The 27804-nt window shown below is 40.3% G+C and overlaps 1 protein-coding gene across 1 annotated transcript in view; it reads right to left on the bottom strand.

Annotated features, from left to right (window-relative positions):
• The window catches only part of Nceh1 (neutral cholesterol ester hydrolase 1), a 66349-nt gene that overhangs the window by 14403 nt on the left and 24142 nt on the right, over positions 1-27804 (bottom strand). Inside the window, exons 2-3 of the mRNA XM_003467541.5 lie at positions 10837-11065; positions 8721-8790 (exon numbers count right to left, since the gene is read on the bottom strand). Of these exons, the coding sequence (XP_003467589.2) occupies positions 8721-8790; positions 10837-11065 (299 nt within the window). The remainder of the gene's footprint in view (positions 1-8720; positions 8791-10836; positions 11066-27804) is intronic.

A 27804-nucleotide genomic window follows, 5' to 3' on the forward strand; every position in this document is an offset into this window, starting at 1 on the left:
TTGGAGAAAATGACGTCTTAAGAGGTAATACTGATTTAGTATCATCTTGTTTTGAAGTCTCATCAAGCTTTTGTTCTTCTGTCTCCATTGGTCTAAACAGGTGGTATCTTATTGGATTTTATTATATATGATAGTATAAGCAAAACCTTTTATAGACAAGGAGATTATACAGAAACCATTGTTTATTTTCTGTTAGTTGATTCTAAATACCCCATAATACTGTCATTCTCTTGAATGGTTTTATATTGTTTTGATATATTTATGCTACAGTATACGAAGTTATGCTCAAAGATTTCAAGGAAAGAGACAATATGGTAACTACTTTTATGTCAGGATAATCTTGTGGTGAGACACTATTTTGCTTAAATGGTTATGTTTTGATCTGCGCTGATTTGCTGTTATGCCCTCTTTTATCTCAATCTCAATTTTATTATTTACTTTTTTATCCTTTTAATTAAGGGAAAAATAAATTAAAAAATAGCAGGATATATTATAGTGATCCATTTTGACTTTCCATTATCTTGATTTAAAGCCCTTTGCTCTCACCATCTTGTTTTTGACTAATGTTCCTCTATTCTGTTTTGCTTGATAGTATCAGGTTCAAAAGTTTAGGCAACAGCTGTGAAGATAGTGGGATTCATTATGACACCCATTCTGGTTGACTATTATCTACTTTTGAAGACCTATAATGTCTCCAAAGTTTTGGTTTTATTGATTTTGTTCTTTACTGTTTTGTTCAAATTTTATTATAACTAATGATATAGGCAATTCTATTAGAGATAGTGGGAGACATCATGGTAACCATTGTTGATCACCTAGTATTATGCTTTTACATTATCTATTACGTCCACCCATTTGATTTGACTGACTCTGTTCTGTTATGTCACTTTTGGGTCTATTCTCTTCCAAAAAAGTAATAAGAACTGTGGGAGCAACAAAACCCAAAATATGTAATTGTCATTGTACAAAAGAGAGGAAAAGAAAGTGCTCTAAACGATATAACTGCATGTAAATTTAAGTGTATAAGATAGATAATGATATTACTGAGTTTTGTTGGATCATTGAACAGAACTGTTTGCAGTCTCACTGTTGGAATGTCCACTTTATAAGCTTTAATTTTGTAACTTGAACAATTATTTCTAAGATGACAAAATGTAATCCATTAACTAGTGATTTCCTACTGTTTATTTTTTTCTGTAAATCTTTATAACTTGTACCCTTTCTCTGCTTTTTTTTTTCTCCTTAAATAAAATTAAAAAAAAAAAAAACATACTACTACCAATGCGTCACAGAAGCACTGTGGCTTGTTATCTTGCACAACTGTGATTTTATAGATAAGCATCAAAGTTCTACTGCTTGTTAACTCTGTGGGCATCAAAATAAGGCCAGCACTCCAGTGTTTTGTCTGTCTGCATTAGCAACAGCCTTCCTTCAGTTCTTTAAAGGCCTAAGTTCTTCTCAGTCACCAGGTGACACCTGACATTTGATGGCCTGTGACTAGGTCAAAGGTATCTACATGTAAAGTAGTTTACAATTGCAGAAAAAATTTAACTAAAAGGAAAACACAACCTGAAACAGTTTTCCACACTGAAAAGTGAGTAAAGCTTTTGCAGAATTTAATAGTGTTCAACATACCCAATACTTTATTATCTTGCATTTTACCTTTTAAAATAGATAATAAAGCTTTCTTATTTGCTTCTGGTCTGCTTTGTTCTGTTTTGTTCTGTTTAGTTTTACCCTTTAAAAAAAAACTAGAGGTAAAAAAAAGAACTGTGTTATAACTAACCTGCACTGAAGTTTATGAATATAAATGTCTGTGTAAAACAAGATTATCCTGGGTTGTATGAATGAGGATACACCCATGTAACATAGATAAGCTGAACTTTCTCCATGTATTTCCCAAACACTTAGTGGATAGCAATGTCATAGAAGATACCAAGTACCCGGCACAGCATTTACCTGTTTTTGTATAACCGAAAAAGGTCTTAGCCTGCTTTAGTTGTTAGGTCTGTCCCCAGATCCTGGAGAGCACAGGTGACATGAAGGGAGGAAGGAGTTCCAACTCCTGGGGCTCACACCACAGAAAGTGCTTCTGTGACCAGGGCTGCCTACATCGAAGGGATCCCTTCCCATTCTTTTTTTTTTTTTGCTTTTTAAAAATTTTTTGCAGTACTGGAGATCGAACTCACGACCTTGTGCTTGCCAGGCAGGTGCTTATGCCACTGAGCTAAATCCCTAGTCCCCTTTCCCATTCTTGTCGTGGTCCAGGAAGTTTCTATTTGTAATCCCATGGATAAGTTATAGGAAATCTAGTGAATTAATTACACACACACACACACACACACACACACACACACACACTTATGAGGAGCCATGGGGGTCCTAAATCCAGCCAGGATGAAGACTCATCGAAACAAAGGCTTTGATCCAGAGCCTAATCCAGATTTTATTAATTTGTGAAGACGGGAATGGCTAGAGGCTGAGTGACTGTGAGAATGGTGGGAATTACCTGAGGACTGTGAGCTGGGCTAGCTAGGAGGCCAGAAAGCACCTCTGCAATATGCAGAGAGAAGGATATGTAGAAAGAGCAATCTGTGTAACACAACTGAGATAGCATTTAACGTCTTGGAGGCTGGTGATTTAGTTCTGATGTGCAAACTTCTCTGCCCTGGGAAGTCATAGCCTCTTATTTCAAGGCTCAAACCCAACAGCCTGGAGCCCTGGCTCTGCATCCTGCTGGCTCAACCATGGTTTGATGGCAGGAGCAGGACAAAAAGGAACTGTCACTGAACTTCAAAGATTATGCAGCAGCACCTCAGCTAGCCCCATGTACATGGCTTAGAGCCAATTGCAGGGAAAAGGAAATAGCCAGTTCTGTGCTATCAGTACATGGAGATGGGACTAGGTTTAGCCAAAGTGGAGGTAACTGTTCTTTATTCAAGGACCTAGTTCACTGAGATAATCTCCACACACACCCACGCCTATTTGCTTCCTTGGACTATAATCTTCCCCCAAGGCCATGACTCACGATACCACAAAGCTTTGACCCCAGGGCACACTGCTGCGGATCTCAAGGACAAGGGATAGCTGGAGGCAGAGAACTCTGCTGGGAGCAGGTGGAATGAGTGGCGACCCAAGGGTCCACCATGCACCTGAAGACTCTCAGAACCACACACCATGGGAAGCACAAGCCCTTTTATCCGTCTTCTCTCACATTTCATGCTCTCTGCCTCCTCCCTTCCTCCCAAACCCTCTTATCACACCACTGTGGACTTGCAGGACCGATGCACTTTGTTTGAACAGGTTCTGTTTATCTTTGGGAACTTAAAGAAAGTAGGATTTTTAAGATGCCTTTTGTACCTTTCAAACTAGGTATAACCTTGCTTAGATGGGACAGGACACTGACTCCAGGCCAGATTGCCCCATCACTTCTCCCGCGTCTCCTTCCCACCACTTATCACACTGAACATCATGGGTTCAAGGCTTCTCTTTCATCTAGATTTTGACGACAGGAATTAAGCTATCACCATAGCTGAACACAGTAACTGGCACGGAACAGGAGTGTCATCAATATTCATGGAACAGAATAAAAAGGAAAGACCTAAGCAGTGAGAGGAAGTATGTCCCCAGTTAGATCCCCAAACATTCTTTTCAAGAGAGACACTGATCACATGACCTTGGTTGCATCTCCCTGGAACGCAGGTTGTAAAACTCTGTGGCTGGGTTGGACCCATTCCAAAAACAAGAACACATGTGAGTTCCAAACACGTATTGCTAAGTAGTTTGTACATTACCTTTTTTTCCCTACAAGCTACAGTACTAATCCTGTGTACCTGTCTAGTGCTCTAAGACATCTGACACCCTTTTATATCGATTGTCTAGACTGATCCCTGGCAGGGCTCTGAAGTTATTATCTCAGCTCAGCAGGCATCTGGCAGGCAGGGGCTAATCCTTGTCTTAGGTACTGCGGACCCTAAAGTAAGATTATTACTGTTCCCTGTAGTCACATTTGAAAGGACTCTGAAACCAATTTTGTACATAAACTTAAGTGACTTGCCAGTGGTACTTGACCACTGCACTATGGTACCTCCCAGTAAACTTCTGAACGCTACATTATAGAGATTAGGCACAGTGGGAGGCTTAGATGATAGCAGTAACCCTTCTTAAGTTTTAGTTCCTTAAAAAAATCTTACAAACATCTTATCTACCTGTCTGTGTTTTATGGTAAGCCTGAGACAGACACAAACATCATATCTGCACTGAAGTTTATGAATATAAAATAAGAGCTAGAGGAACACAGGAAACCACTGACCGGCCCCCGGAAGCTTGGCCATCTACACTGAGCTGGAGTGCTTACTCCATAATGGGGCAAGTCCTCTTAAACAGCTGCTTTCTTCTGGCCAGCGGAAAGTTCCAAAAAGCATGAGAGCTATTAGCATCCAAGGGACCACTCAGTGGGACTACAGGGCTTCTATTCACAAGATCAGAGTGGCCTAAAGACCCAAAAGAACAGCACTGCCAATAGACTGCAGAGAAAAAGATTCTCTAAGATCACAGAACCAGAGCAGAGGCAAGAGCAGTGAGCCATGAATGCAGAAAGATCTAGCGGAGGGGCGGAGGGAAGTAGAGACTTGAACAAGCTGGGAGCCTAGAAAGCAGATGACATGATGCGGCTGGATCCCATCACTCAGTGCTATCTGCTTCCTCCAATATTGGGTCAAAGGCCATAGGAATTTTGGAAGCAATCTGCCCTGGATTCGATTTCCTGTCCCATCTAGAAGACTAGGTGCTCCTTTTATCTCACAGGTTAGGTATAGAATAGGAATAGGTATTGGTACAGGTATTGGTATTGGTATAAGTGTAAGTGTAAGATAAGAGATAGAGATAGATATAATTTTTGTGGTACTGATGATCGAGCGTAGGGATTTCGCAGTGACCTACAAGCCCAGCTCTCTTTTATTTTTTATTCTGAGACAGAGTTTTGCTAAATTGCCCAGGATACAATCTTTTGGCCTCAACCTTGCAGAGTTATTATTCTTATTTCCATTCTTCTAGTTGCCAAAAAGAAAAAAAAGGCTTAAAACACATTGATAAAGACAACTCAAAACATAAAAAAGAATTACCATTACATTATACATAAAGATTTTTTTAAATACTTACCACTATTCATAAAATCCAAGTTAAAGAACCCATTGCCAAGATAGTAATTTTTCCAATTCTTGGCTATGGGAGAGATTCTCTTTAACTTTTTGGTTACTTTATAGTTTAAAAAAGTACATAATTGCTGATTATGCTAAGTACAACCTTGGGCAAATCTGTCTACATCTTACATATTTTATTTTATACTTCTTTTTCCTTCAGGACTAGGATTGAATCCAGGATTTTCTCCTTAACTGTAACCTTAACTTGTTTTATTTTTTATTTTGAGACAAAGCCTTGTTAAACTTCCGAGGTTGGCCTTGAATGTAAGATCCTCCTGCCTCAGTCTCCTGGTAGCTGGGATGACAGGAATGGAGCGCCACACTCGGCTGTTTTACATTCTAGTTTGTCACCTGCACAGTGAAGTTACTGAATCTTTACCTGGACTCCCTTCTTAATAAAAACATTCTTACTTCCGGGAGAACATGGCGGACAGATAGCAGCAGCTACGGAGGCTCTCTGAAACACCCAGCTTAGAATTCAGGAATGGTGCTCAGTAAGGAATCATAAGTAAGAGGAGTTATGCCCCGGTGACCCACGAACAAACTGGGCTGAGAGAAACCAACTGGGAATGCGATCCTGGTGCTATAACAAGAACAGATAAAGCCTCAGCATGGAAGCTGGAGCCCGCACCACGGGAAGCCGCGGAAGGTCTGCGAACAGGAATCGGTGAACAGAGTTGAGAGTGGGATGGGCGGGGAGCCGTGCATCCACCTCTGGTGAGTGAGGGAAAACTGGGTCTCTTCCACGGTCTAGAAGACTCCAACAGAGGATATTCTGGGACTGGGCAGACATGCGGGAACAGGGTGCTGCAGTGACTTCAGTCACAAATCCCCCCTCAAGCGGGATTGGTGCGCAGTGCCTAGCCCACGTGACGCTGCTGGCTGAGACCCAATAGGCTAGCACAGCCCAGGTCCCAGCTCCTGAAGGTGACCTGGAGGGGCGGGCCCCACATAGGCTGCCCGGTCTGAAACTTCCTGGTGTGCTGCGGTGGGCGGGAACACCTAGCCGGCACAATTCAATCAGACTGTGGCTGACAGGGCAAGAAGCTGGGCCTCCTATATATGCTTGCATATTTAAGGAACAAAGAATATGGGAAGAGGCAGCAATAAGAAAGGGTCCTCGGCCCCCAATCCTGAGAAAGAGGCAACAGCAGACACAGCACCAATAGACATAAAGCGCTATCTCAAGAGCCTCATAGACAAGTTCAGGAATGAAGTTATTAATGACCTGAAGCTAGACATAAGTAGAATAGTTAGAGAAATGCTAAGCACAACCCAAGAAAAAACAAATGGTGGAATGGAAGAACAGAAAAAGAGGGGAGAATTGTTTAATGGAGAAAATAGAAAAAGCATAGAATACGTGAAGCAGGTTCAAAGAGACTACCAGGAAACTAAGAAGTCTATCGAAAACTGGCATAACAGCTTGAAAGAAACTAAGGACAGATTATCTGAACTGGAGGGCAGATTTGTAATATGGGAGCATGAAATGAAAAACTTCTTAAAAATAACAAAGAAACAAACAGCAATAATACAAAGACTAGAAGATGATAAGAGGGTCTATAACTTAAGAATTAAGAACATAAAAGAAGAAGTAGGGACACAAACAAATGAACTACAAAAGCTACTCACAGAAATAATCCAGGAGAATTTTCCTAATTTAGCAAAAGGTAAAGATACTCAGTTGTATGAAGCATACAGGACCCCAGCCACCTACAACCCAAACAGAGCAACACCCAGACATATAATAATTAAAATTCCAGAAATCCAATACAAGAACAGAATACTAAAAGCCGTCAGAGACAAGAAACAGATCACTTACAAGGGAACACCCATCAGAATTACAGCAGACTTCTCGCCACAAACCATCAAATCACGAAGAGCGTGGGGGGAAATAATTTAAGCTTTGAAAGATAATAATCTCCAGCCAAGATTGATATATCCTGCACAACTATCCCTGGAAATTGATGGAAAAACAAGGTGCTTCCAGGATAAAGAGGAACTAGGGGAATATGCAACCGCCAATTCAACTCTACAGAGAATACTGCAAGATATTCTAAAAAAGAAAAATATGAAGAATCCAGAAGTAGCAGCAGAGAGGCCACAATGAATGGAGCAGAAAACAAAATGAAGAAGACAAACTGACAAATAATGACAGAAAAAGAGCTCAACAGAAATGAGGCAGAGAAGATTGGATGATAGGAACAGCTAGTTTGGAGAAAATGACGTCTTAAGAGGTAATACTGATTTAGTATCATCTTGTTTTGAAGTCTCATCAAGCTTTTGTTCTTCTGTCTCCATTGGTCTAAACAGGTGGTATCTTATTGGATTTTATTATATATGATAGTATAAGCAAAACCTTTTATAGACAAGGAAATTATACAGAAACCATTGTTTATTTTCTGTTAGTTGATTCTAAATACCCTGTAATACTGTCATTCTCTTGAATGGTTTTACATTGTTTTGATATATTTGATGCTACAGTATACGAAGTTATGCTCAAAGATTTCAAGGAAAGAGACAATATGGTAACTACTTTTATGTCGGGATAATCTTGTGGTGAAACACTATTTTGCTTAAATGGTTATGTTTTGATCTGCGCTGATTTGCTGTTATGCCCTCTTTTATCTCAATCTCAATTTTATTATTTTCTGTTTTTATCCTTTTAATTAAGGGAAAAATAAATAAAAAATAGCAGGATATATTATAGTAACCCACTTTGATTTTCCATTATCTTGATTTAAAGCCCTGTATTGCTCTCACCATCTTGTTTTGACTGATGTTCCTCTATTCTGTTTTGCTTGATAGTATCAGGTTCAAATGTTTAGGCAACAGCTGTGAAGATAGTGGGATTCATTATGACGCCCATTCTGGTTGACTATTATCTACTTTTGAAGACTTATAATGTCTCCAAAGTTTTGGTTTTGTTCTTTACTGTTTTGTTCAAATTTTATTATAACTAATGATATAGGCAATTCTATTAGAGATAGCGGGAGGCATTATGGTAACCATTGTTGATCACCTAGTATTATGCTTTTACATTATCTATTATGTCCACTCTTTTGATTTGACTGACTCTGTTCTGTTATGTCACATTTGGTTCTACTCTCTTCCAAAGTAATAAGAACTGTGGGAGCAACAAAACCCAAAATATGTAATTGTCATTGTACAAAAGAGAGGAAAAGAAAGTGCTCTAAATGATATAACTGCATGTATATTTAAATGTATAAGATAGATAATGATATTACTGAGTTTTGTTGGATCATTGAACAGAACTGTTTGCAGTCTCACTGTTGGAATGTCCACTTTATAAGCTTTAATTTTGTAACTTGAACAATTGTTTCTGAGATGACAAAATATAATCCATTAACTAGTGATTTCCTATTGTTTATTTTTTTTCTGTAAATCTGTATAACTTGTACCCTTTCTCTGCTTTTTTTTCTTTTTCTCCTTAAATAAAATTTAAAAAAAAATTAAAAAAAAATAAATAAGAACATTCTTATGACTGGCGCAATCACTTACTCAATGGAGACAATCACAGCATTCAGCTCCTCTGCCATCGCAGCACACAGCTCGTCGTAGTACCTGATCTCTGAAAGAGGCCAAGGGTGATCAGTCACTCCAGGGTGCGTCACTACAATCACCCATTCTTAAGCTTTGCTAAGTGTGGGTTATTTTCAGACCTGCAGCTACTGATACAAACAAATTAATAGCAAATGGGCACAAATGTTTTATTAATAGTTATACATATGGATGCAAAAATTAACTGATTTCTGATAAAAATGCAAGTAAGTATAATTAAAAGGAAATTTCTATTATATTAGTTTTGAGTATGTTATTAACTAATGAAATGCAGAACATTGATTTTGATTTTATAGTTCTTCAAATGGTGCATTTTTCAAAAAGCTCACAAATAAGCATTTTTCTCTTGAAATCACAAAATTTTGTTTCTAATAGCCTATTTGCTGTGTTGCAGAAACTTGCTAATTTAAAGATTGTTACTCTTTTTAAGCCAACATATAAGGAACTAGAATTTTACAACATCTTAACATTTCCTAGAACACAAATGTCTGTAGGTACAGAACCAATTTTCCTCTTTTCATTTTCTTTCCTCCTCTCCTCTCCTCTCCCCTCCTCTCCTTTCCTCTCCCCTCCTCTCCCCTCTTCTCCCCTCCCCTCCCTCCTCCTCTCTTCTCCTCTTCTCTCCTCTATCTCTTCTTTGAGATAGGGTCTCACTATGTAGTTCAGGCTGGCCTTGAGCTCATTATGTACCCAAGGTTGGCCTCAAACTCCAAGCAAACTTCCTGTCTCAGTCTCTCAAATTCTGGGATTACAGGCATGTGCCATCACACTTGGTTTACAGAACCAACTTTAATGTGTAAGAATTTAATCCTTTGATTGTACTTCTGATAAAATTAAGATAGATACTGTGCCAACAGTCTAATGTGTCCTTATTTTCAGGCTTTCCAAGGTAACTTTGGAAGCAGCTGTTTTAAGAATTGCATACCTCCTCTGGCAGAAATAATCAATCCAAATTCTGTAGAGAAGCCAGGCTGGTCATTGTAATCCATACCACTCTGGTACCTGCATTTCATGTCTTCCAATGCTATAGCTCTGCTGGCAAGTGTCAGATGCTACAGAGACAATCTCTATTGTGCCAGAGACCCAGTCCTATTCATTTATGTGTCTCAATCCCTAGTCACAATAGGGTGACTGATAGTCCATGTTTGCCCACAACTGCTTGTGTTTTTTGCACTAAAAAAGTCCTGCACTCAGGAAACCCCACAGCCACCCTCTATATACACAGTGAACAACTTTGGAAAATCTGAATAAATTAGTGAATGAAAGAAATGAGCTAAATAAAATGAGATTGGGAGAGGAATTTATACTTTCTTGAACTTTCCTACATTAGGAAAATCATACAGTGGTATCACAAACATTTCACTGTCTTAAACTTAGGGAGTGCCCAAAGCTCTAGGCTGAAGAGGAGAAAGTAATTTCATGATCTCCAGAGGCACAGAAAAGGTCCTGATGTCCTGACTTTGCCAGGGACTGCTTCACTCGGCATCCTGCCATCTCAAACCTTTCCTACTCATGAATGGTATCCAACGCTAAAGATAATACTCTTGAACTTTTCAAGTTTGTTCCCTCTTAACAGCTACATACTTTCTATGTTTTAATGCTTAAATTGTGTAAGCTGATAAAATGCCAATGAGTTAACATGTAAAGAAATATCTACTCTACTTCAATAGAAAGGTATCTTCAAAGTACAAGTTGGCAAAAGCACTACAGATAATTCTTTCATTTTCTGGACAAGCAAATTTCATGTTGTTTGGGTTCCAAAAGTGATTATTATCAATACTTCAAAATACATCTGTGATTTAGACTAGAGAGAATATTTTCAAAACAGTCTCCTGCGTTAATAAACAAAACAAAAGGCGAAGACTCTTCTCATCACATAATCATTTAATTTACCACTCAAAATAGGATTCTATTGGGATAGCATGGGTTAAGTGGGACAGTCCAAGACAGGCAGAGCAAACACTCTCCATACCTACCAAGGAAGCCAAAACCAATCCCAGGTCCTCCCCAAGGCCATCCACAAACGCCGCACAATCAGAAAGTGACCAGGACATACTTGCGCTTGCCAAGGCCCAGCCTCCTCCATGGATATAAACGACACTGCGTCTCAGTGGCTCGCCCGGCTTGGGAGAACCTTCAAACACTCGGACTTCCACACCATCGAAGTCAGTGTCGGTCACCTTCACGTGGGCAGAGGACCACGCACTTTTCTTGCCAAAAGAAATGATGATAAAATTGAGTGCGATCAGATGATGGCTCAGTCCCAGGTAGTGGATCAGGTTACTCTGCAGGAGGAAGAGGAAAGCAGAGGGGGAACAGGTGTCAACCTGGCCAGCATGAGAGCTCCTGCCCTGCTAACTCATACCAGCAACTGTCACTGAGCTGGAGGACTCACGGGCAACTGTAACACAATGGCAAGTTTAATTACCTTTCGCTGTTATAGTGGACAAAACATTTTCACATATGAAACATCCTTTCATTTTTCAAGCCAGTCCAGAGATGGAAATGGGGTGGGAATCATCAGTTCCATTTTCCTGAGAAAGCTTAGGAAAGCACTGAACTTGCCCACCAAGATGATTAAGTGCAATGCAGAGACTCAAACCTAAGATTTGTGAATTGCAGGATTTAGCCCTTTCTTCTTCTTGTTGTTAATGTTTCATTTTCTAAATTAGCACATCACAGTTCCACAACACACTAGGAATGGAAGAAGAATATTGCTGAAGTGCAAATTAGAGGGAGGGCAGTTTTACTCTAAGGATCTTTTAAGTGCTCCGAAGTTTATATATCTATGTGTGCCTGTGCTTTGAGAGCAGGAGCAAGGAATGAGTGCAAGAGAGAAGGAATCTGGTCAACTGAGTTCCAGCACTAACAAGCAGAGCAGCTCAGATACAACCAGGAGCTCTCCAGAAACTGCAAAGGCCATGCTGTCTGATGTCTCTTCCCTTCTCACCCCACACGGCACTGAACTCTGCATAAAGTATTCACAGGAAGGTATATCGGGCAGCAGGAGGCATGGAGAAAGAGGAGACCTAAATCACCCACGCAGCAAACCCCCTGCAGAGTTCGCTTTTCTCTTTCCATTTCTCCAAGTTCCTCAGGAAGGAGACCAGCTGGAGAGCAGCAATGCTCTTTTGTAGAACATGAAGCAGAACCCTGGCATTCATTCAGTACAATGATTACTGCCATCGTAAGATCAAAGGAACAGTGATAGCAGCCACCAGGACCACATGATGCCCACACTGTTCCATCCCAGCCTCCTGGCTTATGGGGACATCAGTTTCCTTGGGAGAGGAACGGGTAATGCTCATCCCTCAGCCTCTGGCAGCAGCCAGGCTTCTGAGCCCTATACCCAGTTTCCACAGAAATGCTATTATTGCCTATAACATATGACTTGTCTTGAAAAGCACTGCATTTATAAACTACTAGTGCATACTTGTGAACAACAAGAACAAGAGGCAATTAATCTCACAATGAACGGCTATTTCAGGGATTCTGCTAATATCCATTTGTTGGCGAGTATAAAAGGCAGCAGTGCAAATAAATATTAATAACTTGTACATGTGCCAACTTATGAGAGTTAAAATAACTATTAATGTCCTATTAATATTAACTATTAAATAAACAAATAAATATATGGGGGGCACATGCATGTGTACACAATGAAGATTCTGTCAGTGTAAGTTTCTGGCAAGTCGGAAAACGCCAACCATCATTCAAGTTTTGTGGTAAAAATGTCAGACAAACTTAGGGATCACTGAGACCTAACAGGGCAGAGCTGAGAGTCACTGGATTTGCCAAGATTTCCAGGAGGGACATAGTAAGCTCTCATCTGTTATTAATGAATAGGAAACAAACAAGATCCACTCCATTCCTTGTAGGACACTAACTTGATAGCAAGAAATGCTGAGGTGTAATCAAGGGCTCTGTCCCTGACTGCCCAGATGTGAGCTTCTGCCATGATGCGCCTGCCTTGCAGCGACCATGAACTGAAACCATGAACCAAATCAAAGTCAGGGAGGGAGGGAGGGAGGGAAGGAAGGAAGAAAGGAGGGAAAGGAAAAGAAACATGAACAAAACATGGTAGGCTTGATTTTGCTACTTTCCATTTTAGTTAAATGAGATCATTGTTAAATATTTAGCACAAACTATACATGAGTATCTTCCACTGTAGGAAAGCTCAACAAGAAGTGTGCTGCCTTCCCAGACGGACAACAGAGCATTCATTTTACAAGAGAACCCACCTGGGCATCCCCGACGTAGCACACGCTCTGAGTACACGCAGACCTAACCTAGTTCTGCTGTCCCTGTCCAGAAACACCTCTGCTTGGTGGCTTTTGTTCGCTTGTACGAGTAGAATTTCCAAAGAGCCATCTGTATTGTTTACAGGGGCAGGGTGACTTGAGGACAGAAGCACGGAGTATAAAAGGGACAGAATGAAGAAAGGGCAGCTGGTGAGAAAAGAATCCAGAAAACTACAAGAAAAACTGTCCTGAAATTTGTAATTACAGTAATAAATCAGAGAATGGGACAAAAATTCATTCTTTAGCCAATGCTGAGATGCTTTCAAATTTGAAAATGGAGAAAATCGATCAGTAACTTACTGGCAGACACTTTTACCGTGACTATTCCTAATGGCAAGTATCAGTGCCTAAGTGCCTATACTACAGTGAATGAGAGAGCGGGTGTTAAAGTTGTCTGCAAGTCTATGAGGTGGGAACTGTTCTATTCCTCATTGGCAGGAGGGAAGAGAAGCTTAGAGATTAACTACAGAAGCTGGATTCCTACAGCCGTGAGAGAGCTCAGGGGCCAGAGAAGTACCCTGGAAATGTTGGCTTAAAGCAGTGCAGGTCCCCCAGCTTTGCAGAGTCTTGTTCCCTCAGCTTTTCTTCAAGAGATATTACTCATACCCTTGATTTTGTGAAATAAAAAGTTCTATTCACTCAAGGAACATTTTGGAACAAAGTCTCCTGAAACTCTTTTGGAAGTAGCTGGAAAACTCCAGTAGAACACAGAAGCAGACCCCACAGGAGAGTCCTCTGAATGGCAAATTACTAAACTTGGCAGGCTGAAGTATCGCAGGGCTGTGCTAGAGGTCTTAAGCTTTGCAGGCCCTCAGGAAGGTAATTCTGTGGAAGGAGACGGAAGGGGAAGAACTCACTACTCATCCAGGACGCAGTGAAATCTAGCGGGGCCCTGGCTCCCTCCCCAGGGCCAGTGACTAAGACAAAGGACAAGCAGGGAAGCTAAGCTCCAGCGGCACTGTGCCCATTAACACACACATCAGCTGTGAGCTGGGCACACACCTGAAAGCCCTGCACTTGGGAGGCTGAGACAGGAAGACTGCAAGTTGAAGGCAGTCTGGTTACATAGTAATCCAAATGCTCTAAGGTCGAGGCAGGATGATTGTAAGCTGGAGTCGGGCCTGAACAGACTCCAGCGCCAGGAAGCCTGGGTTAAATTACCAACTCTCTTCTTACTAGTGCTGGAACCTTGGGAAAATTACTATACGTCTCTGTGCTTCCATACCACCAACTGCATCAACACATTGCTGTGAAAGCACCTAGAACAGTGCCTGCCACATACTAAGCCCTAACTAGTTGCTTCTCAGACAAGGGAGATGCCCCTGTCTAGATCATTGTATAAAGAAATTGAGTCCACGGTCATATGTTCCAGTGTTTCTAAAGAAGCTGCGACTATCATTTTTCTTACTATGCACATTTGTTATTGGCACCATATTCATGACCATACTAGAAAGTTGTTAGAGGTTTAAAAAGATTTGAGAGAATTATCTCTGAAAAGCATATTTACATGCTCACATCCAGGGGTAAAAGGGACTGGGGAACAAGCAGTGGTATAATTCGCCAGTCACATAAATAACTTAACATGTGCTCAAGTTTCAACATGAACCAACTGCATTAAATACTTAGAGCACTGTGGACTCTGACTTGTGACCTGCTTCATTTCATCTGTCTGATGATTTGGATTCTATGTCTGTAATTATCCAACTTCTCCAGCATCCTCATTTCATTCTGCCAAACACCTACTCTTTTCAGATTGCGCTTGACTTGTGTCAATCAGAGGAAAATTTGCAACCCCAAGGATCACTTATTTTTGTGCATGAAAGTTTGTGGTCATTTGTTGTGTGTGTGTGTGTCGGGGGGGGGTACTGGAACAGAAGTCAAGGGCTCTCCATCACTGAGCTACAACCCCAACCCTTTTCCTTTTTTCTATTTTAAGACAGGGTCTAATTTGCCAAGCCTGGCCTAGAACTTGCCACCCTCCTCGCCAGCTTCCTGAATAGCTATGATCATACACATGGACCACCATCCCTGGCCTGTGGTCCTATTTTTTAAACACTGTAAAGTCTGGGCATACTTTTAAATGTAGCATTTTCTCTTTATGATATTGGTGATAGAACTCAGGGTGTCATTCATGTTAGGCAAGTACTACCACTGGGGTACATCCACAACCCTTTTTATTTTTTGAGACATGGTTTCACTAAGTCGCCCAGATTGGCTGCAAACTTGTGACCCAACTGCCTCAGCATCCTGGATAGCCTAGGTTACAAGCACCTGCCATTATGTCCCACCAGATTCAATTTTTGTTGTTACTGATACTCAACTTATACGACTTGTATTTGAGAACACTGTGCAGATCTCCTGACACTAAACAGAACTTTTATTCTACACAGAACCTGTAATGCTTGTGGCAGGAAACCACCCAATGACATTGCTATGGCTTGGGGGGTGTGTGTGGCATGTGACTGCTCAGTCCTAGGTGTGACCATGTGAAGGACAGTGGGACCTTCAGGAGGCAGGTCCTTAGGTTACTAGGAGGTATTAAGGCCACGTGCATGAGCCTCAGAGTTTTCCTGGGAGGATGAGTTGTCAGAAAAATCTGAGATGAACTCCTGAACCACTGTGGTATCGTGTCTGGCTGTGCTCTGGTCCTTGTGATGCCATTCACCTTGATGCTTTCACTAGTGCTAAGCTGATGCAGGAACGATGCCTTGGATCCTTTGGGTAATGAGACCTCTTTTCATTATAAACTAGCCTATTTGTTGTATTTTGTTATAGTAAACAGACTTACATAGTCTTATAGCTTTAATTCAAACTTAGATACCTATTAATGCTATCAATTATAATAAAGTATGAGTACAAATGGAACAAGAATTCTGCCTTCTCTTGATTTTTTTCTCTTTCCTTCAGTCCACCTTTCCTTTTTCATAGTCATATGAACTTCCTTGGAGGCTGACTTTTAGGGAAATCCTATGATTCTAAAGTACTGACTCAGACTAATACTGTATTTATTTTTTGTACCAGGGATCGAACATACGACCTCGCACTTGCCAGGCAGGTGCTTATGCCACTGAGCTAAAATCCCAGCCCTAATACTGTATTTTTAAAGTTTGCAGAATAAATCAATCCTATCCGCAGGCCTAACTGCACTAAAAAGGGCCATTGAATGCAGCTTCAAATACAGAGGATGATCTTGTCTAATTAAATAAGCAGCTGGCAAGATAGAGGCAGATTAAATGGCATTCTTAACTGAACACCTTACTTGTCAATGAAGAATTAAGAGATTCTTGAATGCTTTTTATAAAAATAAGTTTATGCTGTGTAAAGAATTACATAGCCAAGGTATATACAACAGTCCAGAGACAGAAGAGATTGAAAGCAAAGGCAGGAGTTGTAAGAAATATATACGGAACAAATTTTCCATGTTCTTTTTCCTGTTTAAAGAATTTGGTGATTGTCCACTGGAGAGCAAATGGGAAGCATACCCCACAGAATACAGGGCAGGGCGCACACACAGAGATCACTGAGGCCGAACTGACAGGCCTGGCAACTGGTCAGAGAGCGATGGGACCACAGTCAAGTAGGCCGGCTGGTGAGGCACACAGAGAAAGGAGCCAAAGGTCCCGGACGGTTTTCTTTGCAAATGAGAAGTAGAGAAGTCAAGCAGAAGAACAGGCAGGGAAGGTAAAATAAATTCCATTTTAGAATTATCCCATTTAAAATTGATGAGACATCTAGGTAGCTGAACCCCAAAAGGCAGAGAGTAAAGGCAGGATCAGAGAGTCAAGGTTGGGCCCCGCAAAGTACTCAAGAGTTATACTAACAACCCATACGTATGGCAGTGAAGCTTAAGGGAGGTAGCAAAAATATCTACTCCATGATCAAGGATACTAGCCATGGAAGAAAATATTCTTGGACAAGCTAGAAAACAAACAAACAAACAAACCAGGGGAGAAATCCAGAGAGGTCAGACTGCCAAAAAAGCATAGAGAGAAAAAAAATCGTAACGCAGAAGACAAATTGGAATCCCAAAGAAAAAGCTGAAATTTGGCCACTTAAGGAAGCTAAGGGTAGATAAATGGCCACTAGCCCACGCAGAAGTCATCACTAGCACACAAAGGATTTGTCAGGCACATCATGGGAGCAAAATGCAGTTATTCCAGGGTCTTCGTTATCACTGTCCTTGCTGTATGGTACGCACGACACCTCAGCTCTGCACTGCGTACTGCTCTCCTGGGAAATCTAGTGGCTATGGATTTTTTGGCTGTGTGATGCTTTCCCCCTGCCTCCCATTGCAACTTACCGAGTGGTAAAAACAAAATGACATTCAGGAATAGGAATTACAGCACGATATCAATCTTTCTCTATCAAACGTACAAAATTGGTCTAATTTCAAATTAAGAACATCATGTAGGAAGCCAAGCTACTGGATATGAATCTCATTTCTACCACTTATTGTGTATCTTAATTAATATTCCTGTGCCTTAACTTCATCTGTAAGCTGGGAATAATAGTGCCCAGGTCATAGAGTTGTTCTGAAGACTAAGTTAACATATGGAAAGTGCATAGTATCTAGCACATACTAAGCATTATATAACAGTTTATTATTATGATTAACAACAAATAATTACTATTAAAAAGAGACACATTACTTTGGTTTAGATTTTACAATAATCCTCACATTATTTATACCAAGAAGGGAATGTTTGGCTAAGTTAATAAAATTTACAAATTCAGTATCTAGAATTTGATTTGGTTTTGGTTGTCATTAACTTTGAACTCTAGCTTTTTTTTTTTTTTTAACTCTAATTTTATAAGATCCTAGCCTAGGAGTGAGGATTTGCTCAGCAGTGTAAGTACCTACCCGGCAAGTGCAAGGTTGTGAGTTCAATCCCTGGTTAAAACAAAACAAATCAAAACAAAACCAGCCTATCTTTTGGTAAATGTAAATAATGTAAAATACTCCAAAACCTCTTAAGTGAGTTTTTTAATTTTGGTTTTTTATTGACATACAGCACATAAAACTTGCATAGGGAGAAACGATACAAATATCAAAGATTAGCACTGAAACCTTAAAGAAATTATGGGTGATTTAGAAAGGAAAAACTAGGTAGATAGACTAGTTTCAGAGACTAGCTATGAGGCAAGATGTAACAGGCTTCTTGGCCAAAAAGCTACTAGGAGCATATTCCAGGCAGAGCTGAGAAGTCAGATGCATAGCCCCATGCAGAGAAAAAGATACACATGTCCTACAAATGTGGAGGACAACGCGATTGTGACACAGATAGGCTCCTGTGTGGGCTAACCCCCATTCAGCCACGTTGTTAGAGGGAGCCTAGCGCTAACGGCACATTTTTCCAAATGCTGCACAGTTCAGCCTATTGGCCAGTGCTAAGTGAGTTACAAGACACTCTGCCCCTGGAGGAAGCTGCCCAGAAGCTGGAAGACAGCACGAGGGAATAGTCAGATTCTGGTTCTGCCTCTTGCCAACTTTGTGGTTTATGCAAAATTATTACATCATTTTGGGCCTCTGGGTTTTTTAAAATATGCTAAAAACAAAAATCCTGACTCACTTCCCCAAATTCTTAATCAGAACACAGGGGTTAAAAACATACTTACACTTGCTAAGAGCTGGAGCTGTGCTCCAAGCCAGCTCTGGTCAAAGGACAGTTTTCTCTCCTTTTCCTTTCCTCCTATCCTTCTCTCTTTGTTCTCTTATCTTCTAAGATGAAGTTATCCTAAATTTTTGTCCAGGCTGGTCTCAAACTGGCAATCCTAACACCTCAGCCACCTGAGCAGCTAGGACTATAGGTATGCGTCACCGCACCCAGCACAGCACCATGTCTGGGAGGATTCAGATCATACGGTAAATTGCACCAGGGAAGGAAAGTCAATTTGCTGAGGACTTTGCAGATTTTATAAGTTGGATAAAGCATTTTTTAAAAATGGAACCTTGGAGAACAAGAGTGGTAGGAGAGGGAGAGATAAAATATAAAATATTAGTGTCAACTCTAATGGTTTGGCTTCAAAATGAACTGGCTTCAAAAAGTCATGCTTCTTTAAAGGTAAAGATAGTAACCGAGCTGAATAGAAATCAAGTTTTATTTAGAAACAAATGTCACCTTTCCTCCAAGCCTGCAGTACATTTCACTTGTTATAAACTTGCCCAAGACCAAGGCTTCATTTGCTTTTCAGATTCCCATCTCCTTTTTCCTAGGGTTTCAATGTACTCAATTCTTTTGTCTTCTGTAATCTCATCTCTCACTCTTCACAACAGCTTTCCCTACATGCATAAGACTTAGACTTGAAAAATAATCCCCTAAATTCAAAGACCCAATCCAAACAAGGGCGGCTGAGATGAATACACATTTCTCAGATGAAGAAATACAAATGGCAAAAAAATACAAAAAATGTTCAACATCACTGACCATTTGAGAAATGCAAATTAAAATAACACTGAGATTCCATGTTACCCTAGAAAGAATGCCTATCATCAAGAAATCAACCAATAACAAATGCTGGTGGGCATTGAGGGTAAAAGGAATCCTTCTCCACTGTTGATAGAAGTGTAGGCTGATATTCCTCAAAAAACTAGGACTAGAGGGCCATTCATTTGATATAGCTAGTCCCCTTCTGGGTATTTTCCAGGAAGAATTAAAAACATCATACCACAGCTATATATGTGCACCCATGTTTATAGCAGCACAATTCATAATAGCTAAATCTTGGAAACAACCCAAATGCTTATCAACCAAGGAATTGATAAAAGAGATGTGGTATTTCTATACAATAGAGTAGTACTCAGCTATAAAGAAGAATAAACTCGAGGCTTTTATAAGTAAATGGATGCAACTTGAGACCCAACTCATAAGTGAAATAAATCAGACTACCATGTGTAAACACTGTATTGTCTCCCAAGTGTAAGACACTGAAAGAGTAAATAAGGCCCAAAACGTATAATAGATACAGTGAAAGGGAAAGAAACTGCTCAAAAGGAATGAACAAATGGGATGGGAGAAAGGAAAAAAGAAGAAAAAGAATAAAATATATATGTATATATGTATACATATATATACACAATAGCTAAGATAAGCATTACACTACTAATTGCTATTAATTCACTGAAAAGAACTGTTTGTACTTATTATATTTGATCAACTTTACATGTCTATATCTCATAATCTGAGCCATTCCTTTGACAATAACAAGATGCAATATATTAACCACTGTTAATTTCCTATTATCTTGTTTGAAATTGTTATTGTTTTTATTATTTTATCTCTTTAAATTAAAAAAAAGGAGAGAGACCTCTCTCTGCTTAAAAAAAAAAAAAAAGGTTTCTTACTCTTCCCCTCAGGCAATGCCCCGGCACCTTCCTCCTTGTCTTTACAAACAGTGAAAGCTGTCTGTCTACTTTCCCTATCCTTGTTTCTTCAACTCCCACTCACTTTGCAACCTGACTTCCAGCCATGTCTCTGATGAAACTATCTCTATTAGTCACGAATAACCTACTTGCCTTCTCTGCAGACATCTGACAACCAGCTCTTAAAATTCTCTTCCTCAACTAGGGGAATATGCAAGCACCAATTCAACTCTACAGAGAATACTGCAGGATATTCTAAAAAAGAAAAATACGAAGAACCCAGAAATAGTGGCAGAGAGGCCACAATGAATGGAGCAGAAAACAAAATGAAGAAGACAAACTGACAACTAATGACAGAAAAAGAGCTCAACAGAAATGAGGCAGAGAAGATTGGATGGTAGGAACAGCTGCTTTGGAGAAAACGACGTCATAATAGGTAATGCTGATTTAGTATCATCTTGTTTTGAAGTCTCATCAAGCTTTTGCTCTTTTGTCTCCATTGGTCTTAGCATGTTGTATCTTACTGGATTTTATTATATGTGATAGTATAAACAAAAACTTTTATAGACAAGGAGATTATACAGAAACCATCGTTCATTTTCTGTTAGTTGATTCTAAATACCCCGTAATACTGTCATTCTCTTGAATGGTTTTACATTGCTTTGATATATTTATGCTACAGTATACGAAGTTATACTCAAAGATTTCAAGGAAAGAGATAATATGGTAACTACTTTTATGTTGGGATTATCTTGTCGTGAAACACTATTTTGCTTAAATGGTTATGTTTTGATCTGCGCTGTTTTGCTGTTATGCCCTCTTTTATCTCAATCTCAATTTTATTATTTACTTTTTTATTTTTATCCTTTTAATTAAGGGAAAAATAAATTAAAAAATAGCAGGATATATTATAGTAACCCACTTTGATTTACTATTAACTTGATTTGAAGCCCTGTATTTCTCTCACCATCTTGTTTTAACTGATGTTCCTCTATTCTGTTTTGCTTGATAGTACCTGGTTCGAAAGTTTAGGCAACAGCTGTGAAGATAGTGGGATTCATTATGACGCCCATTCTGGTTGACTATTATCTACTTTTGAAGACCTATAATGTCTCCAATGTTTTGGTTTTGTTGGTTTCGTTCTTTACTGTTTTGTTCAATTTTATTATAACTGATGATATAGGCAATTCTATTAGAGATAGCGGGAGGCATTATGGTAACCATTGTTGATCACCTTGTATTATTATTTTTACATTATCTATTATGTCCACCCTTTTGATTTGACCGACTCTGTTCTGTTATGTCATATTTGGTTTTACTCTCTTCCAAAAAAAGTAATAAGAACTGTGGGAGCAATAAAACCCAAAATGTATAATAGTCATTGTACAAAAGAGAGGAAAATAAAGTGCTCTAAATGATATAACTGCATGTAAATTTAAATGTATAAGACAGACAATGATATTACTGAGTTTTGTTGGATCATTGAACAGAACTGTTTGGTCTCACTGTTTGAATGTCCACTATAGAAGCTTTAATTTTGTAACTTGAACAATTATTTCTAGGATGATAATGTGTAATCCGTTAGCTTGTGATTTCCTACTGTTTATTTTTTTTTTCTGAAATTCTGTATAACTTGTACCCTTTTTTCTGCTTTTTTTTCTTTTTCTCCTTAAATAAAATCTAAAAAAAAAGAGAGAAAAAAAAATTCTCTTGCTCAGCTTTTCCAGTTTCTCTTTCTCCTGTCCTCCTGACAATCTGCCTTCTCACGGTTTCCCTCCCATCTCTGTGTGTGTCTGTTTATTCTTAACTGATTATTGTTCTTCTCTTACCTACCAGTCCTTTACATGGTGGTGTTCTTTAAAGTTCTACTTTTTGTTATATTCAACTTAATAATTCCTGTTTTCTTTGATCAGGGCTTCAGTCCTTGATCCGGCTTTCTTAAACTCCAGACTCGTATTTCTTTTTAACCATCTCTAGGATCTGGCTTTTGCACTCCTCAGAATTAACATGAACCATCTGGGGATGTAACTCAGAGGCAGAGTACTGCCTATCATGAATGAGCCCTGGATTCGATAATTAGCACTGAAAAGAGGTCTCTTCTTCCTCTCCCTGCTCAAAACAGCAATCACTAAATTCTCAGTTAAGTATCTGACCATAAATGTAGCTTCCAAGGTAGAAACCTTGACACCTCTCTCAGCTCCTTTCTTGTGCTGCATTGTTTCTAATCGATCACCAGCTCATCTCCATTCTAACTGCCAACAGTTGCTAAATATAGCCCCCTGCACACAGGATGCTTCCTTGATAAAAATGCTATTTCCTGAACTCGCCTATAAAGTTGTAGACAACACTCTCTATAACCTAGTCAAGAGTTTCCTACAGTTGTCATGTTACCTGACTGCTTAAAAACCAGAACTACCTGCTTCCTTGGGGGGGTGGGGTGGGATATGTTCTTGGCATTTCAATCTGGTCCCAGTCAATATTCCAACCTCATTTCTTACCACCCCACCTTTGTGTTCAAGTAAACCTTGAGTCCCAGTTTTATTTTTTGTTGTTTGTGGCTTTGGCAACGTCTTTCAAAGGTATCCTGGACCCGGCACTTGCTGGGACACAAAACCAACTAAGAAATTAACAGGTGGTTTTTAAGTCAGTTGACATTAGGTGAGGAGCTTGAAGTTGGCCATGATGGAAGTATTTAGATCATGGAAATCTGCACCTCTTACAAATTAGGATACACTTATTCAGGTCCCTGGCCTTTGATAGAAGTGTATCCAGTTTAGTACCTTTTCTAGATCTGTCCTTCCTTCTTATTTCCTTTATCTGGCATTATCTTTTGTTGAACAAGCCCTTTGTCCTGCGATAAAGTCTACATGGACCCGAAGAGCTCTAAGTGACATGTGGTTATTCTCTGCCCTCTGGTAAAGCAGTGGAGGGGTTTATCAAACCAACTTGTGAAACACAAATACTATAATTATGTGACAGTAAATTTCTCTCCACTCTATTACAGAATATTCAATTTGCTTCAGATTGTTTACTTTCACATTCAAGAATCCATTACAAGCTACAAAGCAAATCTGAGAAGATTCCAACCACCATCCACAAGGCAATGTGGATCAGAGAAAGGATTCACTTTCTCAGTTCAGTTATACTCTCCCTCCCAGCACATCTCTAGGGCTGCAATTCAATTTCGGGGAGAGCAAAAGGGATAAACTTGTCTCTGCTCAGTTTGTAACTTTTACAAACTTTACTACCATACAGAAGGTAGTAGCTTCTATATGGCTAAACCCTGTTAGCTTCAAAAGTCTGCTATATTCTAAATCTAAAAGATACATCAAGGGGAAAGGCTTATGCATGCTGATGCTCTGCCAGCCTCTGCCCTCACTGTAGGAGAAGGTCAGGCCAAGAGCAATCCCAGGAATCAGTCCAGGCCACAGAGGGTCACACAGGCAGCTGCGTGGTGAGCTGGATGTCACCTGCGTGTTCTGACTGCAGAACCCTCAATCATCACCTTTGACTGCTACTCATCAGTAAAGCTATTTTTAAAAATGAGCTAATAAATTTGCAGCGAAATTTATAGCATAAAACTAGATGATTTCAGATCTGGAAGGAACATTTAGCTTCTCATATTTACACAAAGGAGAATGGTCCCAGGAAGGATACAGCACTCCCCCAGGTCCAGCAAGCCGCTGGATCAAGGAACTGCTCCCGTTCCCTCCAGCCCTGCCTCACTGTGCCGTTCTCTCTCCAGTTCCATCTGGTAGCACCTCTCTGTCCTGTCCGTGGCTTGCTCTTCTTTGCCTTCTGTATGCAGCCAGGTTGTGACCCTCTTCCCTCAGCCTCCTGCAGGCTAGAAGTTCTCTTTTACTTTCATCTGTATTAGTACTGTCAGCAGTAAGTACGGAGATTGTGAGTTCCTTCAGACAAGGTGTTGATCTTAGCAGTCAAATTGTTTTTCCTGAGGCTGTGTGTATGCTCATTACCCGCAATGTAGTCTTAGCCTGTGGAAGATACTGGGATCAATTTCTAGTACTTTTGTAATCAGGGTTTACAGGGGAATAGATTTAATGTAGGATACAAAATTCATTGGATTGTTTTATAATATTCACCCAAAGAGTCAAATACAAAGGAGTGGAGAAGATCCGTCCACACACTAGAGATCCAAAGAATCCAGCTGAGGGCCTGGATCCTAACGCTATGTCCTTGCACAAGACCAGCTGAAGTCCTTGCGCCCATGACAATGTCTCATGCAAGTCTGTATCAAGGATCTACACTGGGAAGGTCAGTGGTAGAAGCTAGAAAGTCTGCACCAGGATGCAGGATCTGTGGAGCAGCTGAGAAATCTGCACTGGAGCCAGGAAGCAGTTCTCAAGATAAGGACCAGAGCTCCCCCAAAGAGAACCACAGCCATCCTCAGTGACAGTGAGGACCTAAGCTTCTCTGACTAACAGAACAGCTGAGTTCATATCAGGAAAGCCAGTATGATAATCTTCTCCAGGAGAATCAACAGCACACCATCTCCTGTCCTTCAGGTGGGCCTTCCACAGCAGAACCATGCTGATCCAGCTCAGCTGGGTGTTACAAGGTGCCCATTAGTTAATTCGCCACAAGTTACAAAGAAAAAGAAAAACGTTGTTTTCCAGTACCCAAATACTGCTGACCATAAACACATGTTCTTCTCAAAGCTACTCAAGATACTACAAGCTTGCCTTGATTGCTGGAGTAAGTAGCATTTGTTTCCATTTACGTGTTCCAAATAGCAGCTGACTAAATAGCAGCATGAAAGCATTAAACTTCTAAGCAAAACCTCTTGAGCTCCCTTCTGGGATATGGCAATTCTGAATTTACCCACTCCTACCCTCCAAGTCAAGTACATTTCACTGGATAGCAAGAAGTTGGGTGGTTCTTCTGCTTTCTATAAAGTGCAGGATGCAGAAAATTCGATAAGACCCTTGAAATAGGCTTTCTTAAATGACACATAAACTGCAACGCAAATGATTTTTACAGATGTCTGAAGAACCAGACTCAGATGATTAAAGTCATTTAAATACCCTTTGTATAGCCTTTGTACATGCTCACACGGTTTATGAAAAATTAATTCATACCATATAAAATAAAAAATAAACAATAAATTATGTATTCTCTGGTATGGCTGGTGACCATTTAAACTCTTATCGGTTCGAATCCCACAAAGACCTGTGAAACTGGAAGAGCAAACATCACGCTCATTTTATGCTCATTTGAGGCTCAAAGAAAGAAAGCAGTTGCCTTAACCAGATCATATGGCTCCAAGTGAGCACCAGGATTCAAAAGTTCAACTGCCTCTGACTCATTGTTCTGAACATTGCACCGTGTTACGCAAAGATTACAAGACAGTCACTAGTCAAATCATTACTTAAAGGCAGCGATTTGACTGTCTTCTAGCGCACAAATCACTTGAGAGTAAGAGGTTCAGAATCAGTGTGGAAAAAGGAAGTAGGTCATCAAATGGTAGCCCTCTGCCAGCGGCTCTGCTCAGCTGGTTAGGAGGACAAGTTTGCCTGCATAAACAGTGCCTGAGAAAATGAGCACCACAACAAAAGCCAGAGCCCTGGGAGCAGCTATCATTTGTACTGCCAGCAGTTTCAAGCTACTTCAGTCAGGGCAGTCATTCCTTGTCCTGAGGCCTCAGAATTCAGGGCAGCATGCCAGCCCCAGAGGCAGGCACCGGCTGAGGACAGTGTGAATGAGTCCCCCATGGCAGGTTCACAGGCAAACCACAACAAGCTTCTCCTTTGAAGGACTCCTGGGCTACTTAGCCACTTAGTGAAACCCTGCCCCCAAGTAAAAAAAAATAAAAAGAAGGCTGGGACTGCAGCTCAGTGTAAAGGCCCTGAGCTCAGTCCTCGTACAAGATGAGAGACAGACAGACAGACCAACCGGAAGACACTATGGAAATTGAAATGATTAACTCCATAATTTAGTTTAGTTTAGTTTAAATCCATAATTGTAACACTCAACCTAATCTGTTGAATGTTTAACACACTAAGACTAAACAGCTATTGTCTTCCTCTGAGATATTTATGCATCGGTTAATTATAAGGAATCATTTTCATCAACTCTTGCAGCAAATGTTTAAATGCCACCAGGCAATAAAACTGATAGAGATGAGAAATAAAGCAGAGTCCACCCTTGTCCAGCACAAGTTCGTGTTCTCTAAAAGTGAAGAATGGATTTTAGGAACAATGGAAAGTTGAGCACAGTATATTTAGTGAGAGAAAAAAAGCTTCTGTCTGAGAGAGAACAGAAGGGGTCACAAGTGGGCTGCCCAAGACTTTGTCTTTCTAAAGACTTTTAGAGAGCAAAACCACAAAGTGAGGCAGGTCTAAGGTGAGGAAAACGTGAACTCACAAGGTGGGCAGGAGGTGAGAGAACTCTGGTCAGCCAGTAAGATTACAAGAATAATTGCTCAGGTAAAGCTGAATAAATTGGGGACAAACAGGGAAGTGGGTCACAGAGTCGGCAGGCACGTATTGCTGGGGCTCTTTCTGTAGGAGTAGGGTTAGTGACTCCTCCTGGCTTCCTCAGGATGATAGAGAACTACGGAGAATCTCAATTCCTGATGTTTATCCTTAGGATGTGGGTGCAGTATCTGATCTTCTGTCTTGAGGTCTGGCCCACAGAAGGAGGTGTCTGCTCCCCAACAGTTACAAGGTATCTAGTCTTCTGCATGGGTTTCTTCAAGGGTCCAGCCCTGTCTGACAGCCTATAATATTTCCTATAACGTGGAGACAAAGCAGAGCAGCAGTGTGACAATAAGCCCTAAGCGCAGTCACAGAGAAAGAAGTGAGGTTCTCCACCTGCAGGGGGCCTATGACATGTCCACAGCCTTGGTGACACGTGACCTGGGCCTCTAAGGACAAATGACAATTTGCCAGAAGACATTCTGCACAGTGGAACAAAGTGATTTCCAGAGGGACAGAATAGCATGGCTTGCTTGAAAGAAAGATTGTACTGCTGTTCTATGGTCCACAAAAAAATAGGATTCATACTGTGTATATTTCAGCATGTTAAAGTACTTTTTAAAAATATTCTTACTTTGGTGACTCTAAGAATCTGACCATTTTGATCGTATTAAAAAAATCTATCCCCCTCTCTCTTTCACTTACATGTCCACCCCCAGGAAAGATCCCAGATAAGGAGAAGTCCTGTCCCATAACAGACCCACCCAGACATGCTGTGTTGGCAGCTTAGGTTTAGTGTCACATTTAGCATGGGGGAGAAGGGACTGGGTTCCACTGAGAGAGAAACAGAGACAGATGAGCTAGAGAGCAACAAAGACAGGGAAGGAAGAGCAGGAGAGGTTAGAGAGAAAAAGATGAACTGTCAG

Source organism: Cavia porcellus, unplaced genomic scaffold, assembly GCF_034190915.1.
Source record: "Cavia porcellus strain 051 isolate PalLab524CR breed Dunkin Hartley unplaced genomic scaffold, mCavPor4.1 scaffold_17, whole genome shotgun sequence".
Taxonomy (NCBI): domain Eukaryota; kingdom Metazoa; phylum Chordata; class Mammalia; order Rodentia; family Caviidae; genus Cavia; species Cavia porcellus.